The 21,703-nt window shown below is 38.4% G+C and overlaps 2 protein-coding genes across 2 annotated transcripts; both read right to left on the reverse strand.

Moving 5' to 3' along the window:
* Positions 1 to 5,076: 5,076 nt before the first annotated feature.
* Positions 5,077 to 13,378, reverse strand: kifbp (kinesin family binding protein). Its single transcript, XM_085400374.1, has 13 exons — positions 12,851 to 13,378; positions 12,454 to 12,552; positions 12,221 to 12,300; positions 12,075 to 12,133; positions 11,812 to 11,936; positions 9,463 to 9,556; positions 9,091 to 9,203; positions 8,681 to 8,830; positions 8,332 to 8,406; positions 6,971 to 7,133; positions 6,689 to 6,863; positions 6,426 to 6,611; positions 5,077 to 6,266 (listed from the first exon to the last, which is right to left on the reverse strand). Exons 1-13 carry the CDS (start codon positions 13,361 to 13,363, stop codon positions 6,128 to 6,130), a joined length of 1,971 nt encoding a protein of 656 aa, XP_085256500.1. The 5' UTR covers positions 13,364 to 13,378; the 3' UTR covers positions 5,077 to 6,127.
* Positions 13,379 to 14,358: 980 nt separating this feature from the next.
* mpc1 (mitochondrial pyruvate carrier 1) lies at positions 14,359 to 17,747 on the reverse strand. Its single transcript, XM_085400388.1, has 4 exons — positions 17,556 to 17,747; positions 16,036 to 16,132; positions 15,619 to 15,751; positions 14,359 to 15,274 (listed from the first exon to the last, which is right to left on the reverse strand). The coding sequence occupies exons 1-4, from the start codon at positions 17,628 to 17,630 to the stop codon at positions 15,250 to 15,252; spliced, it is 330 nt and encodes a 109-aa protein (XP_085256514.1). The 5' UTR covers positions 17,631 to 17,747; the 3' UTR covers positions 14,359 to 15,249.
* Between the last annotated feature and the right edge of the window lie 3,956 nt (positions 17,748 to 21,703).

Here is a 21,703-nt window from a genome sequence, read left to right on the forward strand (position 1 = left end):
ACAGCCTCATCTCCCGAGATACCAACAGTACTCCCATTATCACTGACCTGTCTGCTCTTCATATGTTTAGCTTGGCTCCTTCAGTGTGAGTTAATGTGGCCTGCCATTCTTTTGATTCTGTGCCTTTTATGTGCCTCACATGTCTGGCAGATGCTTATGTTGGTCAGTAATGCAATTAAATGCATTCACTGTTTTGTTTTCTACAATTTGATGCACTATTTTTCAGGAGGAGGAGAATTTGCTCCATTGTATGTCAGAGGATACATGTTTTATTCAAATAAAATATATATTTTTAAATGATGTGGTCCCGATAACATGTGGATGATCATTATAACACTGAATTGAGCTACTTTTTGAACTTTAAGGATCAACTCTGTCTTTCTCTTTACGGAAGACTGTACAGGTTGAGACAGTTTTGGTTGCTGACATCTGGTGCTTTTCTTAGCCTCAAGCATATAAGGGGATGACTCAGAAGCTAATCAGAGCTGCAGGTAAGCCATATATAAAAAGTTTGTGTCACAAGCTTGTGAGGAGAACACATGTGATTTTAAGAAAGAGTCGTTTCTTTTGAACAAGCTGACATCATTGAACAAATCTTGGATCAGGATGTCATGTCATATTTCAGGACTGATGAACAGCTAAGATAAGTTAAGATAACATGAACAATGAAACACAGATTAGTAAACACAAGATTAGTAAAAAATGCTAGAACATTAATAAGAAATGTGCAAGTCCGGTAGCTCTAATGCAGGTATTTTGGGGGAAATCCAGGTATTAAAATCATGAATAGTAATTATGCTCTCAGACCATACACGTTTGTTGGATGAGCTTTACCTTTGTCAGAAAATAGAAGTAGTGAGAGCTGAGAAGAGTTTAGTTGTGGCTACTCTAAATGTGAAACCAGGGATTGTTAACATTTAAAGTTATTTAATCATTTAAAACTGGAAACAAATCATTAAATATCAGTTTTAGTTAAAAGGCAATATTCAAACACCGTAACACGAAGAAGAAATGTAAGCTTTATTTAAGTCATACTATACTCTACATGTACTGCACGTTTTGAGTACTTAACCTAAATGTAAAAGCAAATTCTGTGTTTTTTTTCATGCTTTGCTTGAATTCTGGGGAAATTATTGATGGTTTCGTGGAAGTTTATTGTAGCTTCAAATTATTCCTGATGAAACAAACTGATAACATGATTGTGGTATCATTAGTGTCACAACATCAGCATGTTACCCCGCCTTACTGCATCAGATGGTGTTCTAATCCCATACACGTTTTCTTGTAAAGTACAAACCGTCCTCAGTTGTATCTGAGAAAAGAAAATAATGAAGAGACTGGATTTCCGCCATTAACAAAAAAAAGGGGGGGTATTTCTTCATCTTCCTTGACTATGCTGACTTAAAGATTTGATTTCCTCATGTGGGTTATATGGAACATCACACCGGGTTGAATTTGTGACGTCTGGATGGACGTTTTGTGGAACAGCCTAACCCAGTGACCCAATGAGCATCTGTGTGGGTGCTTCCGTTCATGTTACTGTCAGCAGTCTTACTCAAATATTTGTTAAGTTCTTAGACAAAGGCAGAAGTGGCACAGTGGCACAAAGACTGCATTCCTTTCTTTGGCTTTGTTGTGTCAAAAAACAAGGGATCAATCATTTTAATTCAGTTCAGTTTAGTGTATACAGTCGTCAGCTTTACAGCAGTTTACTCTTTCCTTCTCTCTCTTCTTTTTCTGCCTGTTTCAGCTGACACATCAGTAGGAAGTGGTAACATCAGTTGCTATCATTTTCTTCAGGAAATGACACACTAGCCCGCCCAGCCTTGCCTCAAACACACACATACGCACAGGCATACATGAACTTATTTATGAGGCTCATATAGCCGCTTACACAATCCTGCTCTTCTCTGCAATACTAAATATTCGAGTTATTTGAAACAAAGCACTGTCTATACATTCACTAACATTTGTTGCAGTGCATGTGTTCCCCTGCACTAGCCAGTATGAACTATATCTGTAAACAGTCATATTTTACAGTCAGCTTGGTTTCTATCCCCACCACTATTGCACTGTGTGGGATTCGAGTCTATTGTCTGGGTGACAAGAGTTTATGGCAACACAGACTGCCTTATTTTTACACTCTCAAACACAGACAGACAGCAAATGCAAACACAGCCATTAACATATGCGCAAATCGACCAGGATCATTTTACCAGTCCAAGTCGGGGTTTGCGTAGTCACTGATAACCATAAGAACCAATTAACCCATTTTCTTTATAGAAATGCTTCTGCTTCTGGATTCGTGAACCATCTCTGTGTCGTAGACAGTCAAAGACAAGAATCTGCAGCGCCATATTGCCTTCCCCTCCTCCTGCTTTGTCTGATCCTAGGAGCGTGCGTACGTCAGGTCTGTGAATGCAAACTGAAACTTAACAGTTTAAAAGAAAGAAAACAAAAAAGGTCCTCGTCAATTTTGCAAGTTCACACACATATCAAAACACACTCATTGGCTTTTGTTTGCTTTCTTTTTGCAGTGTCGCCAGTCTTAAGCTCAATCGCACTAATAGAACCAGAGAAAAACATCAGAATGAATCAAATGTTAAAAAAAATAGAGGTTTAAGGCACTCACTGGGATGATACATTTGAATTACAAATACATTAAGCTTACTTAATTTTTGTGCATCACATTTGTTTTAATTGTATAAATGTTTAACCATTAGCTACAATTATTTTCACAGAAATTCTTTCCACTTCATAAAAAGTGAAAAATCTTTCAGACCTCTTTAGGTGTCTTAAGTTATATTCGAATGCTTGGCAATCCTACAAATATATAGTCATGTGAAAAAAATGTTTCCACAGCACTCTTTGCAGTCCTGTGGAAACTAAATACACCCCGTGATTCAGTAGCTTATAAAACCACCTGCAGCAACAATAATTTCAAGTATCTATTTTCTATCTGACTTAATCAGCCTCTCACATTGCTGTGGAGAAGTTTTAGCCTGCATTGTTGCTTCAGATCATTGAGGTTTGTGGGCATTTGTTTATGTACAGCACTCTTAAGGTCCTGCCACAGGATTTCAATCAGTCTGAGGTCTGGACTTTGCAACATTTTGATTCTTTTCTTTTTCAGCTACTCTGCTTCACATTTGCTGCTGTGATCTTCGCGCTGTTGCAGTTTCAGCCAGGCTTTAACTGAATACTTTGGTACACAGAGGAGTTCAGAATCGACGGGGTCCCGTGGCTGCAATACAAGCTCAAATCATCTGCCCTGCATCGTGTTTGACCTTTGCTATGTGTGCCGTTTGATTCTCACCAAATTTTGCATTAACTGTGTATTATAGCCAAACAAACATCTGCACTTTGGTCTCACCTGTCTACAGGACAATTTTCCACAAGTCCTTAGCTTTGTTTAGAGTCAACATTGCACACCAAAGTCATATTCTGCTTAGAGAGAAGAGGCTTCCAAACAAGTAATACGTGCTCCCAAAAGGTTGATTCTGTTCATCTGGACGTAGCGTTTTCAGTGGGGAAAATGTTTCGTCACTCATCCAAGTGACTTCTTCAGTCTCAACCGACTGCAGGTTTCCCCAACCTTATAAACAGTACATTTACAAATAACTGAAACTAGCCAACTGAATGAACCGTGGGCTCATGAACAATGGACCTCACAGTCCATTGTTCATTCAGTGGGCTAGTTTCAGTTATTTGTATATGTACTGTTTATAAGGTTGGGGAAACCTGCAGTCGGTTGAGACTGAAGAAGTCACTTGGATGAGTGGATGACTTGGATTATTTACTTACCTGGATGACTGAGCATGCATCAAGACGGAGTCATACCTGCTCCGTGTTTTTTTTTTTCATTTTAATGTCTAGAATTATAAAATGTCTGCTTTTTAGAGTTGGTCACTCTTGTCTACATTTGATTAGCAGCACCTGGCTACTCCTGACCCTCTTGATTCCTCTGAAAAAAATCTTGTAAAAACTTTCTTCTCACATGAATGTAAACAAGAACCTGGAATTTCTATGAGCCTGAATATTTCTCCGTAAGTGTGCAGCATTTTCCGCTAAGCGCTCTTGAACAGGTTCTTGCTCACAGTCTATTAGTGGTAATTGTGTGATGCCGAGCAGGTTTGCCAGTGCATGTTTTGACAAGTATTAAATGGAGAGCATGAAAGCAGAAATTGGGCTGTGGTATGCTTTTACATAATGTGATAAAAACACAAATACTCTCTTATGTCAAAGTATTTTTTATTTGCATGCTTGTGGAAGTAGGTTTGCAGGTATGTGGAGCTGACGCAGAGGTTAAAGGATGTAACGATGTTTGTTATTTCCCAAAATAAATGTGGTAAATAGATGTTGGTTCTTTGGAAACATTACGACATGGATTTGTGATACATCACTCTGTGAGGGAACCTATTCATTGTGTTTCTTTCCATTTGTCTGAAACTATGTCGAGTAAGGACAAGATATTTGATGACTTAGTTAAACTCAGATTAATGGTTTAAACAAAAAAGTTAGTCCTCAGTTCTGTGACTGCCATGTTGCTTCACTGCTAGGGAAGATACATAACTGCATATCTGGTTGGCAATCAGTGGTTTGACGGCCCACACATCTGACCTCTGTTGCAACACATTCTAAGGATTCAGCCGACTTCAGTTAACCCCAAATCCATCATGTTTACTGTAAATAGCTTCTAGGAATGAAGCTGTGTCGCCTAACACACTTTAGTTTAGCTGCACATAGTGGTAAATATGTAGCCCTGTAACATGTATAGAATGTAAAACCTCTTGAGGTAAATTAGTAACATTGAGGTATAAATTGACCGGAGTGCAAATGACAGGCGGAAGAACAAAGAAGAAGAAGTATGAACTCGACAAAAAGAAGCGCACATGCACTTTTTTATAGGCGATCACATAGTCACAGTGAAGTCAAGACATTTTAACAGACACAGCTTTAGACATTTCTCTGCATTAAGCAATCGAATAATCTGGCTTAATAGTATAGTCCTTAAAGTCATCGGCACCCAAAATTGAGATAATTTTAGTTTGTTACTCAGAGCCACACCTTGTGTTATATGAAGGCATACCAGAAAAAAGTCGGTTTAACACTTAGGTTGTCACTGCAAGTAAAAAAGAAAAAGAAAAAAGAAAGCAAACCAAAACTCCCCCAAAAACTCAAAAAAACAAAAACATGTTGCTAATGTGGTACAAGTGTGAATTAGCTCATTAGTTTTATATCGCTAATCGCTATATGTTGTGCATAAAAACTGGATGATAAGGTTCCTCAGACAGGAAGAAAAAACGGTCTGAAAAAAATGAGCCTCACGTTATACAAATTATAATGTCTACTAAGCTAACACCAGTGTGATCAGGTCCACTCATTAATGGTCATCTTGTCAGTCAGTAGCACAAAATAGATGAACTCTCTTAACGTTACCTCAAGCTGGTCGCAGTACGCCATCACACTTATTTCACCATCAGACACTTGTAGTGCACCGAGTGCTTTATAGAAAATAAAGCCACAATAAATTAAAACCAATATGATTAACATTAGAAAGCGTGTATTAATCAGACTAGGGTCAGAGGCCAGAGGGTGCTGGGATAGTAAGAATTTAAAACAAATTACAATTTAACAAAATAAAAAAACAAAACGCTGTTTTCGCAATAGCAGCATCTGATATTTTACTTTTAAACTTACAAAGGCTGTGGCTGTTTGGTTTGTTGTACTCTCTTCCACTGCTAGAGTGAAAAATGAGATCAGATTGTCGCCCATTTGATCCAAAGATGTTGTTTTTTTCATAACATACCCAACCAGTTTTGACTTCTTAGCAATACAAAAGAGACACTTGTGTTTTCTTATGAATGTTTAACAGGATGCATTTTCTTTGTAATGAGACTTAAAGGTAAATTAACCACAAAGGCTACTTCACAGCGGCGAGCAGGTATTTACAGCCGGGTATGTATTCAACAGTGAAAGCAGCATGCCCACTGCACAAAAAGAAGCTAATATAAACACAGAAGTCAGTCAGTTTCCATTCAGTTTCTAGATGGGAGTGTCCGATGAGCGCCTAAAAATGATGACTTTAACCGGATTAGTAAGCAAGTGACGTAAAGAGTGTATTCTTTCAGTTGTTTGAGGCCATCCTTGCTTTGAGACGGTTGATTTTGAGAGGAAGGAGGCCGGCCATCTCCTTACTCAGCTCCAGCTCTGTCTCCACAGTGGCTCCTGCCTCAGGGTTGGCCTCACAATACTGCACCACATACCTGCACAACAGGTGGAAGATGGAAAATCAAACATCATGGCAACTAGCAGGATGCAGTTGATCTAAATAAGTCTTTTTCTATTCTATGTTTTGTGCAATCTTAAAGTCCTGCCAACTATTTTTATATCTAACTGCCAAAGTGCTGGGTGAATATTCGTACTTGTAGTTTTCCAGAGATTTGTTTAGGTTGTCCAGTTGAACAGTAGGTGAGGTGCTGATGAGTCGGCTGTGTAGTCGAGCCACTCTGAAGCGTGCGACCAGAGCTGGTCTGAGAACTTCCTCCTCCAGGCGCTCTGGAAATTTTCCTTCTGGAGAACACAGAGAGTCTAAGAACATCTGGAAGTACCTGAAGAGAAGAAGATACAGAAATTACTCAGACATGAGTAAAACAGACCCACAGAGAACAAATAAAAAAGTACTTACTTGGCAGAGGCAGAGCAGAGATGGTTAAATTTCTTAATGGTGTGGTTATCTAGAGACTGTGTGTCTGCTTGTCGGTTGGCCAATGCAAGTTTTAGGTCCATCATTTCATTGTAGGTCTCAGCCAATTCGAACATCAACTGTCTGCGGATCATTAGGTAGTACTGTGCGTTCAAGTCTACAGAGAAGGAAAGACAAGTTAAGTCAGCTAACTGGTCATTTGCCTCTGTTCTTCCTCAACTAAACTTCATTAGAAAAGACATGACAGTGTCTTTAAAGAAGTACCGTTGCAGATCGGCTCCAGCATGTCCACCCTTCGTTTGTGCATCTTGCAGCGCCGCTCCAGATCCTCTTCAAAGAAGGCCAGGGATCGGAACAGAGCACTGTGATCCTGCAAAATCTCTATGTGGTCTGTCACATAGCCATCCATCTGAAAGTAGTCCTTGGCCTTTCAGAGTGAAACAATAGAGATACAGTCAAAAAAAGAAAAGAAAAAATTCCCTTCCTCACGCTTCTCTTTATGAGTGAGTTTGGGTGGGGAACTATTGCTTTTTCTATAATATAAAAGCAACCTTAAAGCCAACCTCACACATTAACCACTGGGTCACAACACCCACGTACACATTTCAGGACCACCAAAAAGTACGGCTTTAAATACACGTTGTGGGTTCAGTGGTTGGTGTTTCTTTCTCACACATGAACAGCAGAAAATATTTGAGCAAGGGTAAACACGAAACTGGGATCAAATCTAACTCAGGATTTTTAGTCTTTAAGATGTGCACTTAATTTTTACATCAGCAAGAAATAAAATGACAGATCAACTGTAACGTGAAATATTACATTGGATACAGTAAGGGTGTCAAACTCATCTTAGACAGTGGGCCACATCCAGCCTACTTTGGTTTTAAGTGAAACAAGTGAAACTACCCTTTCTGTCAGTGTACAGCCCCATTGAATCCAAGAGTTTCAACAGAAAGTTTCAGGTTTTCTACATGATGAAGAAAGATCGCTGCAGCAAATCCAAGAAATCTGTTAACATGACTTTTTATGACTAAACTGTAAGTGATAGGCATGTAAAATGACAGAAAAATGTGTGTGTTCGTCTGCCTGTGATGAGTGAATGGTTTGTGTTTGTCATATATATATATATATATATATACATATACACACACATATATACTTCAATCATAAACAGTGAAAAAACAGGTACTTTTTATCATTTCATTGTTTATTTATTACTTAGTTACTTTGGTTTGGTATTAATGGTCTTTACCACAGAAAGCTGTAAAATTTATGAAAACACCGCTAATGCCATTCTTCAGATTTTCCAAAGCCGTCCACTGGGCTGTATTTAGAGGGTCAATTCTGACCCCTGTGCCTTATGTTTAACACCCTTGACATATACAGTAGTATCTTGCAGTGCTGTTTGGGCTTATAAATGCTTGCCAAAAACAAACAAATGTGTGCGTTTGTACGCTGCATTTTCTTATGTAACAGAGTTATATGATTATCTGTACATCTTGTATGGGATTATAGTGAATTATTGTGCAACCTTGTTGGGTGTGTGTGTGTGTGTGTGTGTGTGTGTGTGTGTGTGTGTGTGTGTGTGTGTGTGTGTGTGTGTGTGTGTGTGTGTATACACATACCTGTGTGACATGATTCTGTCCTACCAAGAATACAGATCTGGCCTCAGTGAAGTCCAAGGGGAACAAACACATCACCTGCAAATAAGAAAGCTAATTAATTTGATTGCTCCTTCTGCATTAGCTCGATTATAAATTTACAAAAGGCTATGCTTCATTCTTCCTTAATAGTCAGATTTTTTAACTCTCCCCTCAGTAAAAAAAAAAAAAATGAGTGAGACTCTGTAAACACACTGTCTACAAGGCCTGCAGCATCATGCAGAACCAGTAGCATTATTCTTCTTAACAATAATACCTACAATATTTACAGTTTTAGTATCAGCAGAAGAATTATCTGGCACAAGATTCAGACCTTCTCTTCAATGCTAGCAATAGAGTCAAAGGTGTCTTCAGAGCCAAACAGCAGAGCACTCTTCCTGCCCTTTTCTTCTTCTTCCTCCTCACGTCGTCTAGCTCTCTTCAGTTCCTCCTGACGATCGGTATCCAGCTCACCGATGTTGTCCTGAATATGCACAAACACATGCAAACAGACTGCATTTTAAGATAAAAACAAAACACCAGTGCAGATTAAAGATGCAGAAAGAGATAAACACACAGAAAAACAGATGTTCCACATGACAAAATACTCTAAGACCAAGAACGGTCAACTTGACGTGACAGTGCTTAAAAAATGTTTTAACTGAGACATGACATTCTGCTGATAAAGTTTTTGTGGTTAGTGTCACAACAAACACAATAAAGCCACACACATCTATGCAGTACCTCTAGCTGCTTCTTGGCATCCTGCAGGAGGTTCAAACAGTATTTTATCCAACATCTTGCGATCTCTGCTCTTTTCTGTCTAAGATGTTCCCTGCGTTCACTCTCTGCCTCATCTGGGTCAGACCAGAAGAGAAAAAGATGAAAAAGATGTTGAGATATGCCACGAGATAGAGAACCAAGAGCAAATATGTCTGAAGGATGTAAGGATGGCATGAGGGGTTCGCACGGACCGTGCCGAGGACAAGAATTTTAAGTTGTCCGCTTTGGGACACAGTTGCATTTTCTCCTGTTTGACTCAGTGTAGCTGATGATGGGTACAAAAGTAAATGAGCATTAATAAGTATTTCAAATTAAGTTGGTATAGATAATTACTCTCTTGTGCTGCAGCCTCAGAAGGAACCTCGCCTGCCAAATCAGAAATAACAGTAGCTGCTGAGAGGCAGTGTCTGCCTTCCATGTAGCGGCCCTAGAAAACACAAAAGCACAGACAACTACACACTCATTTCTCATCACTTCATCTAAAACAAACTACTGTGACAGGCATGGCAATTAAACCAGACATTAAAAATATGCTTCTGTACATCTGAACCATAAGAAAATACATAAGAGCTGGAGAACATTTAAAAAAAAAAAAAAAAAAAGCAAGGTAAAGGTTTATTCTCTTTGAACAGAATAAACCTTCCTTTTAAGGCTTAATCTTGGATATTTCTATAGTAGCAAATAACTACAAAATATGAAGACTGACTCATCTTTATTCAAATAGAAAGTGAAGCTATTGAAATGAGGAATGTCGTTTGGTGTCCGGGGTGGAGGTAGGCAGCATTAACCTGGTGTGTTTTATGTCTGCAGGAGAAATCGGAGCTCCTTGAAAAAGCACCAGGAGATAATGGAAACACCACACGGAGACTTGCTCGCTGTGTGGACGCAATATGAACCAGTGAGCCACTAATGCTGCTTAATTTTACCATGCTGTGTAAAGAGTGGAGAATAGATAAGAGGATAGCTTATCAAGTCAATATTTTTGGCTAACTGGGCCCTGTATAACGAAGTATTTCAACATATTCAGGGTATTTTTCTGTTATCTGAATTTACTTGGCCAGGCGATAAGGATAAGAGCTAAAAAACGAGGCTAGTTATCAACCCACAAAATGAATGCAGTGTCTCCTGCATTTGGTTTTCTAACCAGCGAACTAATCTAAAAGGGACATTTCACAGGTCACATGACTTTTGTTCCACAAAAGTCCCTATGACTGCTGCTTACTCCGGAGATGTTATCAAATGGTGATTAAGAAGCTATAAAGAACAAATAAAATCTAAAAACTGTGCCAGTAAAATCCAACACTTTTGCAAAAACAACAAAAGATGAATGTTGCAGCAATTTGTTAACAGTTAATCGTTAGCGCACAGAGCAGTAAAATAATCATTTTGTTTTTTAGTTGCCGAGTGGCTTCATAGTGCTGTTTATTTCTTAGGTGACAGCTGCACATTATAGCTCGGAAACTTAAAGTTTACTGACCTATAGCCTAATTAAGCCGATGTGCTTAGTTTTTTCGGAAGATCAAATAGGTACTCTGCAATTCAGTCCGTGTAAAAGAGACTTAGCAGCAGATTAGAATCAAGTATAACAACATTTATACATTTTCTAAATCAATAAATTAACATATGCATATTTCTGTGAGACTCAGTTTGAACTTTCAGTAGTCCTAGTAAGGGATGGCTTAAACTGGACATTATTCTCTCAGCTGCAGACTCAATACTGTTTAAGGGTTTGAGAATAAAGACTAAATATAAAAACAGAAATGAAACATAGACTTGATATGATGTCACCAAGGGCAGTGTAGGGGTGCTGCTTTAGGATCAGACAGTAATGCTTACACAACAATGCAACAGTTTTAAAACTGTTCCCTGTCAAAAGAAAATAATACATACAGTAAATCTGCATGTAAGAATCTATATTTATTACTGAATCAGAAACACAATGACTTTAGATGGTGATGAAAAACTTTAGACCAAACCTACTCTGCCTGCAGAGATCCAAGGAATTTTAGGAATGGTGACGCTATGTTCTGGAGAACTGACTGATCAGTAGACGGTGATTTTAGAGCTGTTGATCTCTAATGTGGAACTTAGCCTGCTCCAGACGACGTTACAGTATAAGCTACCATGACAAGTTACTCCGGTAAGAAGTGAAACACCTTTGTAGTGCAGAAAACTCAGGGTTAGTGCTGAAATTAGCTGGATAAGACACAATCTTTCTTCTTACTACAAGCTTCTGATCTGGCTGTGTGTGTACGCTATAGTATGTGATTTAGACTAAACCAGGACGCTAAAAAATTAGATTTTCATCTACACCATTTATAAATCAATAAATTAAGATGTCCTGCACGTGTCCAAAGCATCTCAATCTTGCCTCTCTAACTCAAACCTATATTATATTAATTTCTAATCATGTCCATACTGCTGATGAAAATCTGAGCATCTTCCACTCAGCACTGCCATCAGCTCCAAACACAGCAGGTCTCACTACCATCTTGTTAAACCTCCCTTTTTACTCTTGTTGCCATCATCTGTGACATTCTAAGTAACTCTTATGTGACATCTAGTGGTTGTGAATACTGCATGCAGCACTTTTAAAAGAAAAAGCATTTTATATAACATGCAGAATATCTTAGGTTGCAGATCAAATGTCTATAAACGACTTTAAACTGGCTATATGCTTACCTTAGTGATGTAATACTGGGATAGTGTAGCAGCATTTAGTGCCCACTCCATTGGAGTAAACTGATTTAACTGTAGCTGTCTCTGCAGGGTTGTGTGGCAGTAGGTAGCGGCACGCTCAGTTTGACCTGAGGGACAAAACTATAGTTACTATAGTTATTACAAGTAATTTACATAGCAAATTAAGGGTCAGATGCATTTTCTTGTTGTTTCATCAGTGTAATTTTTTGTGTGCGTGTATTATCCTTAAACAATCTCATACTCACCCAGGTTTTTATAAACTTGAGCAAGGTAGTACATGGTATGGGTGTAGGCCAACTCAAACCTATACACAAGGAAAGCAGAGAGAGACAAAAGGACTAAATAAAAGCAAGGAAATAGCAATAACCTGGAAATCTGCTGTGGAAGTTACCTCTTAATCCTTTCCTGGTGAGTCAGCAGGCTCTCCTCAGCAGCAAAGTACTCTGTCATGTCAGTGGGAGGACTACCATCCTGAAAAAAGAAGGAATTAAATGATGAAGAGGATTTACCTATTGTGATTGCAGCAGCCATACTGTGGGGGCAGCATTACCTTCCTGAAAACTAATATTTCATTCAGTCCTCATTTTTTCAAAAATAAACTTTTATTCAGGAAATCAGCCTTGCCTCCTTCATGTAACGTTGATAGATGGATTCTGCAGTTTCGAGGAAGCCCTGTGCAGTCTCTGTCTCATCCCGGCCTGCCCAGAGGATACCCAGCTGGTTCTGAAAACACAAGGAGACAAGACATGAGCATCAAATGATCATGCATCGTCTGATGCTCCTACTATAGCGGTGTGACTCTTAAAAAAATGTAGCAGTGCTTTATTTATAACGCTTCACAAACACTCTGATGGAGTGTTTTCAAAAATCATCCATAGCATTATAATCACATATCACAGGGTTAATACATATTCTTATCAGTGATCATACCATAACTTCTGTATGTAGTGTCATTTTTATTTATTTATGCGTTTTAAATAGCAGCTTTGTATTATTGTAAGAAAGAAACGATCAACGTTACCCTAACGTGGATAAACAGGGACACATTCAGGGACGACACTCTGCATCTCTCCAGCAGCTTCATGCAGTTCATTAGGTGCTCCTGCCCGGCTGGAAGCTCCTCCGTGTCCACATGGTTGACGCCCAGATAGTATTCCACAGCTCCGAGTTTTGCGGCCCGCAACCCGGCTGGTGAATCACCGCTGAAGCCCTGGCCGAACAGGTCCTCTCTCTGCCCGTCCACCGGCTGCTCTGTCGGCCGTTGGTCGCCGCTCTCTCCGCCGCCCTCCTCTTCACCTTCGCCCGCTTCAAAATTCTTCAGCGAGCAGTATATTTCTCTGAGAAGCTCCCTGGCTTTGTATTTAGAGCGGAAGGGGTCATTTTCTGGGTCGTTTCGTGACTCTATTTCTGTGAGATTTTGGGCGTTCGTGAATTTGTCGCAGATAGCTCTCCATTCGTTGCTGTTGAAGGACGCCATGTTGGTCCTCTTCGGCGTTCTGGCGCAGCTGCGTGCTTCTTGTTGCGTTGCTGCCATCTACCGGAGGTTGCTCTCTCTGGCCATGTGAGTTTCCTTCCTTTGAGTTATTCCTGTTTTACTCCATTAAAAGCATTGCTTGCCTACATTTCGGAGTTCTATTGCAGCTTTAGATTTTAATTACAGTTATGGTCAAATCAAAAGGTCACTTCACTTTAATCATTTTAAAAGAAACATGGATTTTGCTGTCACATTAGCACATTCACATGAGGTGAAACACAACTTTGCACTCCTGTTTATGGCCAACAAGAATAACACACATCAAGCATAATACATACAAAAGATCAATAAACAGTGTTAATGCTGTCTTATTTTAATAAACAGCACTGTCATATGCAAAACTAGGATGGCAAGGGATCATTTTAGGGTGGCACATGCCACCAGTCTAGATCCGTTCCTGATGTAGGACTGCTTTCACCTATTTATGCAGGCGGTTTCTTAATGTTAAAAGGAAATGTTTCCTTCCCATTGTCAACAAGTGCTTGCTCATAATGGTTCATTTGATTGCTGAGATTTTCTCCGCATTATTGTAGTCTTTATCATATAATATAAATTGCCTTGAGGGGTATGTTTTAATTTGGTACCAATAAAAATGGAACTAAAAGATCAGAGTGCCTCTTCAACCACTGGTTATTATAGTGCAAACAAGCTATTTGTTCAGCATTAAATATGGACAAAATGTTATTGCTTAATATAGTATATATCAACTGTTTTCACTGAAAGCCTTGGGTGTACATGTGAACAAAAAGTCATAAAGAATTCACGTAGTTATTCTGATTTGTACTTTCTATCTTTGCGGGAAAAAAAGTGTCTCCTGTTTATTCAACAGTGGCAATGCTGAGTGTAAATACAGAGAGGTGACTTCTTGACTTTTCCATAGCAGAAATATCTGATGCAATTAAATGTCACTGGATCACCAAGAGTGACAGAGGACATGACTGAGACAAACAAAAAGTTCAAAGTCAAAGTAAAACAAACAAAACTCAGAAAATAAATCAATTTTGTCGTAGTCAGTTTATTTTAACAAACTTATAGAATCCAAATATTAATCAGGGAAAATAACGTGAATTATTCAGTGACAATAAATTAATGGGAATGACACATAAAAAACACACAGTGCATGTTTGAAAAGCACCGGCAGAAGCAGCAGCTCCTCTTGTCTGGTCATGCCAGATGATAACCTAGCCAGTGAGTTTGTACCATGAATATACTGCTTTATAACGTGGACAGTTTCACCACATGAAAAGATGTAACTATTGATTTTGTTTTAAACATTTGTTTGAATGTATTTTGACACTTGTGGGAAGCTAGTTTGACAAGTTTCCCACAGATATACTCATATATACAATTTACAGAATAACTTCCAACTCAAAAGACAAACAGCTTAACCCCCGTGTGTTCTGAATTTAACAAAAAAAAAAAAAAACAACAAAAAAAACCCCCCCACACATTTCAAAAGCGTGACCTCAAGTTTGCCAATATTAGACAAATAATCGTTTGTTTTGTTTAAAAGTGTGCCAAAGCAAGTAGATCTTGGGTGCAAGACATCTTACTGTCAGGCTGCTTAGCCTTGTGTACATTCTTCCACATTATATTTTGGTGCGTCATATTGAATGTTGCCAAAAAAGTAAAAAATAAAAATTATAACAATTATTCACACCAATAGACCTTAATTTATAGAGCAAAGCATCAGTTTTTAATCCCTGTTTTTAATAAAGTGGCTGAAACTTAAGGTACAAATCATGATAACGTCAAGTTTGTTTTTTTACTAAAAAGAACGGAAGTGCAGCAGTTTACTAATTAGATAAGTTCAGAGACAAGATTTCAAGGTTTAGGTGAGTGTTGAAGCAGCACAGTGCCACTCTGGAGTCCATCTGCATCAGGGACTAAGAGCCCATCTTCTTCTCCATGCTGAAATACAGAAACGTAAGGCATTAATGTTTCTATTACCATATCTAATGTTGTTGGGGTTTTTTGTTTGCTAAAATCTAAAGCACTGCAGTTAAATGATGAAATACTGATCTGGGTTAAAGGTCACAGTGGGAAAATAGCCAAAGTAAACAAAAGCTGTACCCTCAGTCAGAATTTGAACCAGGGCTCTTGAATCAGAGTCCTGATATGTGACATCATGTGCACAGACTTTGCCAAAAACACAGTCCTCATATCTTGCAGAGTTATGATCTTCTATGAACGGGTGATTGAAAATTAGAATGTACTTTAAAAGAAACCAACCCCAGAACAGAAAAGTTTCTTACTTGTATTTGATGAGACGGCTACCCTGGATCAGTTGGGCTGACTCATTGGTCAAATGGCAAGCGAACAGTAGCCAGTTGCGAGGTTGCACTTTGTAGGCAAACCTCATGAACAGCAGCGAATAACAGCACAGAGCTGAGGAGAGAAACCATACATTTAATAGAACCATATTTTCTTATATACCTACTACAGCTCTAACGTTAAGTCTTTATATAAGACTCTTCGGCATCTTAACAGGAAAGCATGGAGATCAAAGAAAATCTTAAAACAAATCAAAAGACCAGTGCAGACATCACGGCTTCTCTCAAAGCCTTCTTAGTAGCCTTGAGATAAAAGAACCACTCACAAAATATATCAATACTAACTAGAAAATTATTAGAATATTGCATGTATACTGGATGTATCTGTGACCATCTTACCAAAGGTCATTCTACCACTGATAATTTCAGGGCTCTTCTTCATATCTGTGATGGCAGCGATAGGAAGACCCCAGTTTGCTACAGGACCCCAGAAATGCTGCAAAAAGTCACAACAGTCATGTCAATGTAGAGAAGATACAGTTACTAATAAATTACATCAAAAGGATAAAAGTAGAAAAAGGGAAAAGAAAAAATAAGCCTTAATCTATTAAACAAGACTTTTCGAACACCACAAGCAGGAGAAATAATCAAAACTAGCATAATTTTTTTTTCTTCAACCACTTTTTCTAAAGTGGGCTTTAACTCCTTCAAGCGTAAAATTCATTTTAATTTAACAAATGGACAGAAAATGCAAAAAACAAAAAACAAAAAAAACAAAAAAACAAAACACCTTCTGCTGCACAAGGTAGCACAGACTCATTGTTTTAACTATATGTGAATCAGTCAAGCTTGTGCACTTAAAGCCAGACATAACCGTAAGATAAGGATCTAAAAACTCAGTGTCATATTTTTTAAGTTAACACTGTAAATGACATACAAGATCAATAAATAGTAAGGTACAGTTAAAACTACAGCCTGTCACAGAAAAGGATATACTAACAGAAAAGATGGTAACTTACTGTGCTGTTTGGCGTTTGTTTTATTTTTTTCAGTTCCACATAAAAAAAGAAAACAAATAAAGATAAGTCACAAAGACACGATGTCTTTCACACATCATTACAACTTCAAGTAGGTAGCAAATGTCAATATAATTTTGCATTTCTTAGTAAGGATATAATGAGCGAGGTAGCATTTTAACACCCGCATAATTCGGTGGCAGCTGCAAGTCCTTAACAAAAGTAAGCAGTAAAACTCGTTTGTGCAGACTGCCAACACACAGTAGTTTTGATTTAAAAGAACAGATATTGCACAAGTATACACCAGACGTCATAACGCTTGCCCATCGATGGTTTTAAAGTGTTAAAACAGGCAAAGCTCTTCAGATAACAGTGATAACAACTGTGTATATTTGTGACAAACGCAAACAATGCTGACCAAAGATGCAAAAATTTGGCCTTTACTCCAAATTTCAGACCTGTGGCTAATATGTGGCATGTAAACACACTTACACATTTACCAATATCTTGACAAGTAGCAGGAGCAGATTTCTCCGCCAGCTTTTGACGCAGATTCAGACTTTTAAAGCCGTTCACCACCATCTTAAGAAGCTAACGTTGTTTCACCGTCAGGGTTCGGCCCACTTTCTAGGTTACCTGTTTGTTTTAGTGGCTTCCTTATAAGTTAACAATCAAGCTGATAATGTGGAGAAAATACGGGAGACATGGTCGCTCTTGAAAACAAACCAACTTAAAACGAAGTAGAAATCTATGCATGAAGAGAGATATCAAAAGAAAAACAAACTGTTTAAAATGTTCATTAAAATTTTGTTATAACTTTAGTTAGGGCAGGTGAACGTTAGCTAACTCTGCATGACTAGCTTAGCTGCCGTGCTAACAGAGAAATGTTCCGGCTTCTGACACAGACCTCATCAAGTAGTCCCTGAACTCCTTGCTCTTCAAGTGTTCAATAGCTTTCCGTGCAATCGTCCCTGCCATGGTTTCACGTTAGGCTGGTGTCTGTCTTGGGCGAGAAGAGCGATCTTTATGTTTCTTTCTGTCGGCTGAAGGGCGACTGGGAGATCCGCTCAGAGGACGGTCAAATTTCCAACCAATAACATTACGTTTTACGACGCTGACGTAAATACGTGGCTCGACCTCAAACGGCTGGGTGCTGCCCAGCATAACAACCAATCACTGGAGACCGGCACTCCTGTTAAAACCAACGCCCACTATGGCAAATAAATAAATAAATAAATAAATAAATAAATAAATAAATAAATAAATAAATAAATAAATAAATAAAATAAAATAAATAAATAAATAAATAAATAAATAAAATAAAAAAATTTATAAGATCAGGTCAGAACTATTACTCCAGGTAAGGCGAAGTAACTAAAAAAGTGGTGAATGTGCCTTTCTTCAGTCCCGTGTAAAGGTTGGCTGACGCTTTAGGAATTGCTGGAAGACGGCATCTGACCTCTAGAACTTTAGACTACCAAAATATAGTTAGCAAAGATGTTGGTGTAAACATGTGTAAGTCAGAGAGGATATCAGAGACAGATATACTTTAGATGCTTCAACTTTTTCAGTTACAAAAAATAAGTATAACCTCCGGGGGGGGGGGGGGGGCACGTTTTTGGCGACATCAGTTTATGAGGTAAACATGGAGGTAACTGAGTTTAGCGTTTGCATTTTTATTTAGTACTGTTTCAAGGTGATATGCAGTAGAAGCCAGCTGTTTCTAATAAAAAAAAAGAAAAATAACGACATCTTCTTAGTTAGGAGTTTCATGATAAGACAGCTTCCTCTTCTCTGTGGAGATTTGGGTGAATGTAAAGTAACCAGAAGTAGTATAATGTGTAAGGCAGAATTCACAAACAGATTCTTCCGAAATGGCTAAGGCTCACCTTTAACTGATTTTGAAACTACATCTGTCAGTATCTCCACGGGACTCTAGAACCAACGCTCTCAGTTCAGACACACACCTCCTCAAGAGGGATTGGATTATTTTGAATGATGTAGAAGTTCACACTGGAGTCACGTTGTAGAAGATCTAACCTGTATCTGATTTAGATGCATATGAAAGTAACGCTAATCAGAATTTAAAAAAGAAAAAAAATTGCAATATTCATGCTTGTATTTACCCCATACACCCCAGTCAAATATGTAAAAAAAAAATTGGTCACCTCCTTCATTGTGAATGCAGCCAAAGTTTGGGACAAGCCTAAATGTGTATTATATGTCTGCTGTAGACATATGGTTGTGTTATGATCTTGAATTATATAATTTTTCTTTTATTAATTAAGTGCATTTTCTTGAGATTAAACCGAATACATATGGAACAAGATGTTGCACTTGTCCACCAAACCCGGTTTTCATCTCTAGTTTAGTTTTAGCAATTTAGTTTTGAGCACAGAAAAATGAGCAGCAGCAGCCGTAATCAGGCAGTGTTTTGAAAACCTTCATAGCACATAGTGCTGGTGTGTTAAAATTGGTCCAGGATGACAAAAATGCACAGGTGTTGTTTTTAAAATATCCTAACGGAAACACATCCGCTGATTTCCATTTGAATTTAAATAACAGTTTTTATCTTTACTTGAATTTACGATCATAAAAAAAAATCACAATTCACATTAAAATATTTTTCTCTCATTAAAACCTCAAATCTGCTCTATCTGTCAAGATTTATGAGTCTGAATCCAGACATAAACTAATCTTTTGCAGTATTTTTGTTACACGTACATTAATGTAAAAAGCACACATGCTAATATTGCACATGCTGCACACATACTCTGATACTTTTCCTTTTCCTGTTTTTAATGTAATCATAATTAATTTGTTATCCGGGGTGGCTGTAGCTCAGGTGGCAGAGCAGGTCAGCCACTAATCAGAAGGTCGGTGGTTTGATCCCAGGCTGCCTCCTGCCTGCATGCCAAATATCCTTGGGCAAGATACTAACCCCGTGTTTGCCTACTGGTGGTGGTCAGAGGGCCCGGTGGCGCCAGTGTCCGGCAGCCTCGCCTCTGTCAGTGCGCCCCAGGGCAGCTGTAGCTACAATGTGGCTTGCCATCGCCAGTGTGTGAATGTGTGTGTGAATGGGTGAATGACTGAATGTAGTGTGAAGCGCTTTGGGGTCCTTAGGGACTAGAAAAGAGCTATACAAATGCAGGCCATTTACCATTCATTTTCAGGGGCACCTTTGTACATAAACAAAGCAGAAATGGCATTGTCAATCACACATCAAACATAAGCTCCAGTTTGGTCAATGAACTCATTATTTGATGTGCACAGTGTATAGAATTAAAACAATTTGACTCATGGTATGTTAGTAATGCCAGCTTCCCACTGTGGGGGGGGGGGGTCCTGCTGTTGTACATGCCGGATCATTGTCGTGGCTTACTGAGAGACTGACTCGTGCTTTTCCTGCTGTGATGAGTCAGGGGACACTATCTGTTGTCTAGATTCATGATTAGGTTGGTGCACTCAAACAACACCAGGGGGCAGTATGTGAACATCATGATCTTAAAGCAAGAAAGTAAAGGTTAGAGAGTTTGCCATGAAAAATCAGATTCTGTGTACTTGTACCATGAAGAAATCCCCCCATAAATAATAATAAAAAAAATTGATAAAAAAAAAAAAAATTAACTCGGTAATGAATTCTGATTTCAGAATGTTTGAATTAAATTTGAAGTCACTTTTGTTAAACCATTTACCCACTGTTAAGAGGTGCCACCTGGCTTCAGTTCTTGAATATTTTTGACATCATGGTCCATGGTTGAGTTACACCTCAGCATAGCTCTTGACCAACTGGAAGATCCCAATGACTTTAATGTCTGATCGAAGGCCCTCTGGAGACAGCACCTTGGTTTACTTTTTGTATAAAAGAGGAAACAAAATGCACTCACTATACCTGCTTAAGTATGAGTGGAGATATGGTGTAAGTCAAGAGAGTTAAGAAATTCCAAGGTAGATTCTCTTTTCACACATAAATTAGTATTAATATTGACATTGTACATGTTAAGGTGACTCTATCTACCACACTGATTCTTGTCCTCCTCTGTAACAGTTTGAACAGTTTTTTCACAGTTTCTGAGAAATTACAAGAGGAAGCAACAGATAAATTATTGCTGTAAATGTAATAGGAACTATGTTTATTTTTATTTTTTAAAAAACAGGCAGTGTTTTGAAGGCAAATCTTTTTGTCCTTTAAAGGTCTAATTCAAATAAAAAATGGGTTTTGGTACTTGAGAAGAATGTACATGCCCTCAAGTATTCACCCCAGACAGCTGCAATGCAATAACAGTTTCCTTCACCAGGAGAGATGTAGACCTTAGTGATGGGTCAGTCGCGAATGAAATGGCTCTTAGAGCCGTGGGGGTTTTTTTTGGTTTTTTTGGGGGGGGTTTTTCCCCCCCTTTCTCTCACCCTCTCTCTCGCACTTTTTTTCCGCTTCACTCAGCATGGGAGCCTTGTGCTTTACGCTGGGAAGAGGGGGGAGAGGCGGTAGTTACACTCAGTAGCACAGGAACAGAGCAGGAGTGAGAGAGAGAGAAAGAGAGCCAGGGACAACAACGTCACATTAGAAAGGTATAGTAATCATCCACAACTATTTTCAGTTGCAGATGATAAAGGATTCAGAAAGTTAGTCATGCAGGTTCATATGACAGAGAATATGCATGTTCTTTTTGTTTTCACATTATAATTTATATTTAATTGTGTTGTGGTTTGCAGTGTTTTGTGTGTTTCACTTTAAATTTATAAAAGGAAAAAGCTGAAAATTTAAATAGTTAAAAGTTGAAATGTGAATAGTTGATTTTTGTATTATATGATTTATTTATTACATTTTATGTGGAGTGAATAAATAAAAGTATATTTACGGTGGCCCCTACAGACAAATCACGTACAAACTCCAAAACAAGTAAAAACTCCAAAACAAGTAAAAACTCCAAAACAAGTAAAAACTCCAAAACAAGTAAAAACTCCAAAACAAGTAAAAACTCCAAAACAAGTAAAAACTCCAAAACAAGTAAAAACTCCAAAACAAGTAAAAACTCCAAAACAAGTAAAAA

The sequence above is a fragment of the Rhamphochromis longiceps genome, linkage group LG1, assembly GCF_057381845.1.
Source record: "Rhamphochromis longiceps isolate RC_006_pf linkage group LG1, R_longiceps_female_GT1.1, whole genome shotgun sequence".
NCBI lineage: Eukaryota > Metazoa > Chordata > Actinopteri > Cichliformes > Cichlidae > Rhamphochromis > Rhamphochromis longiceps.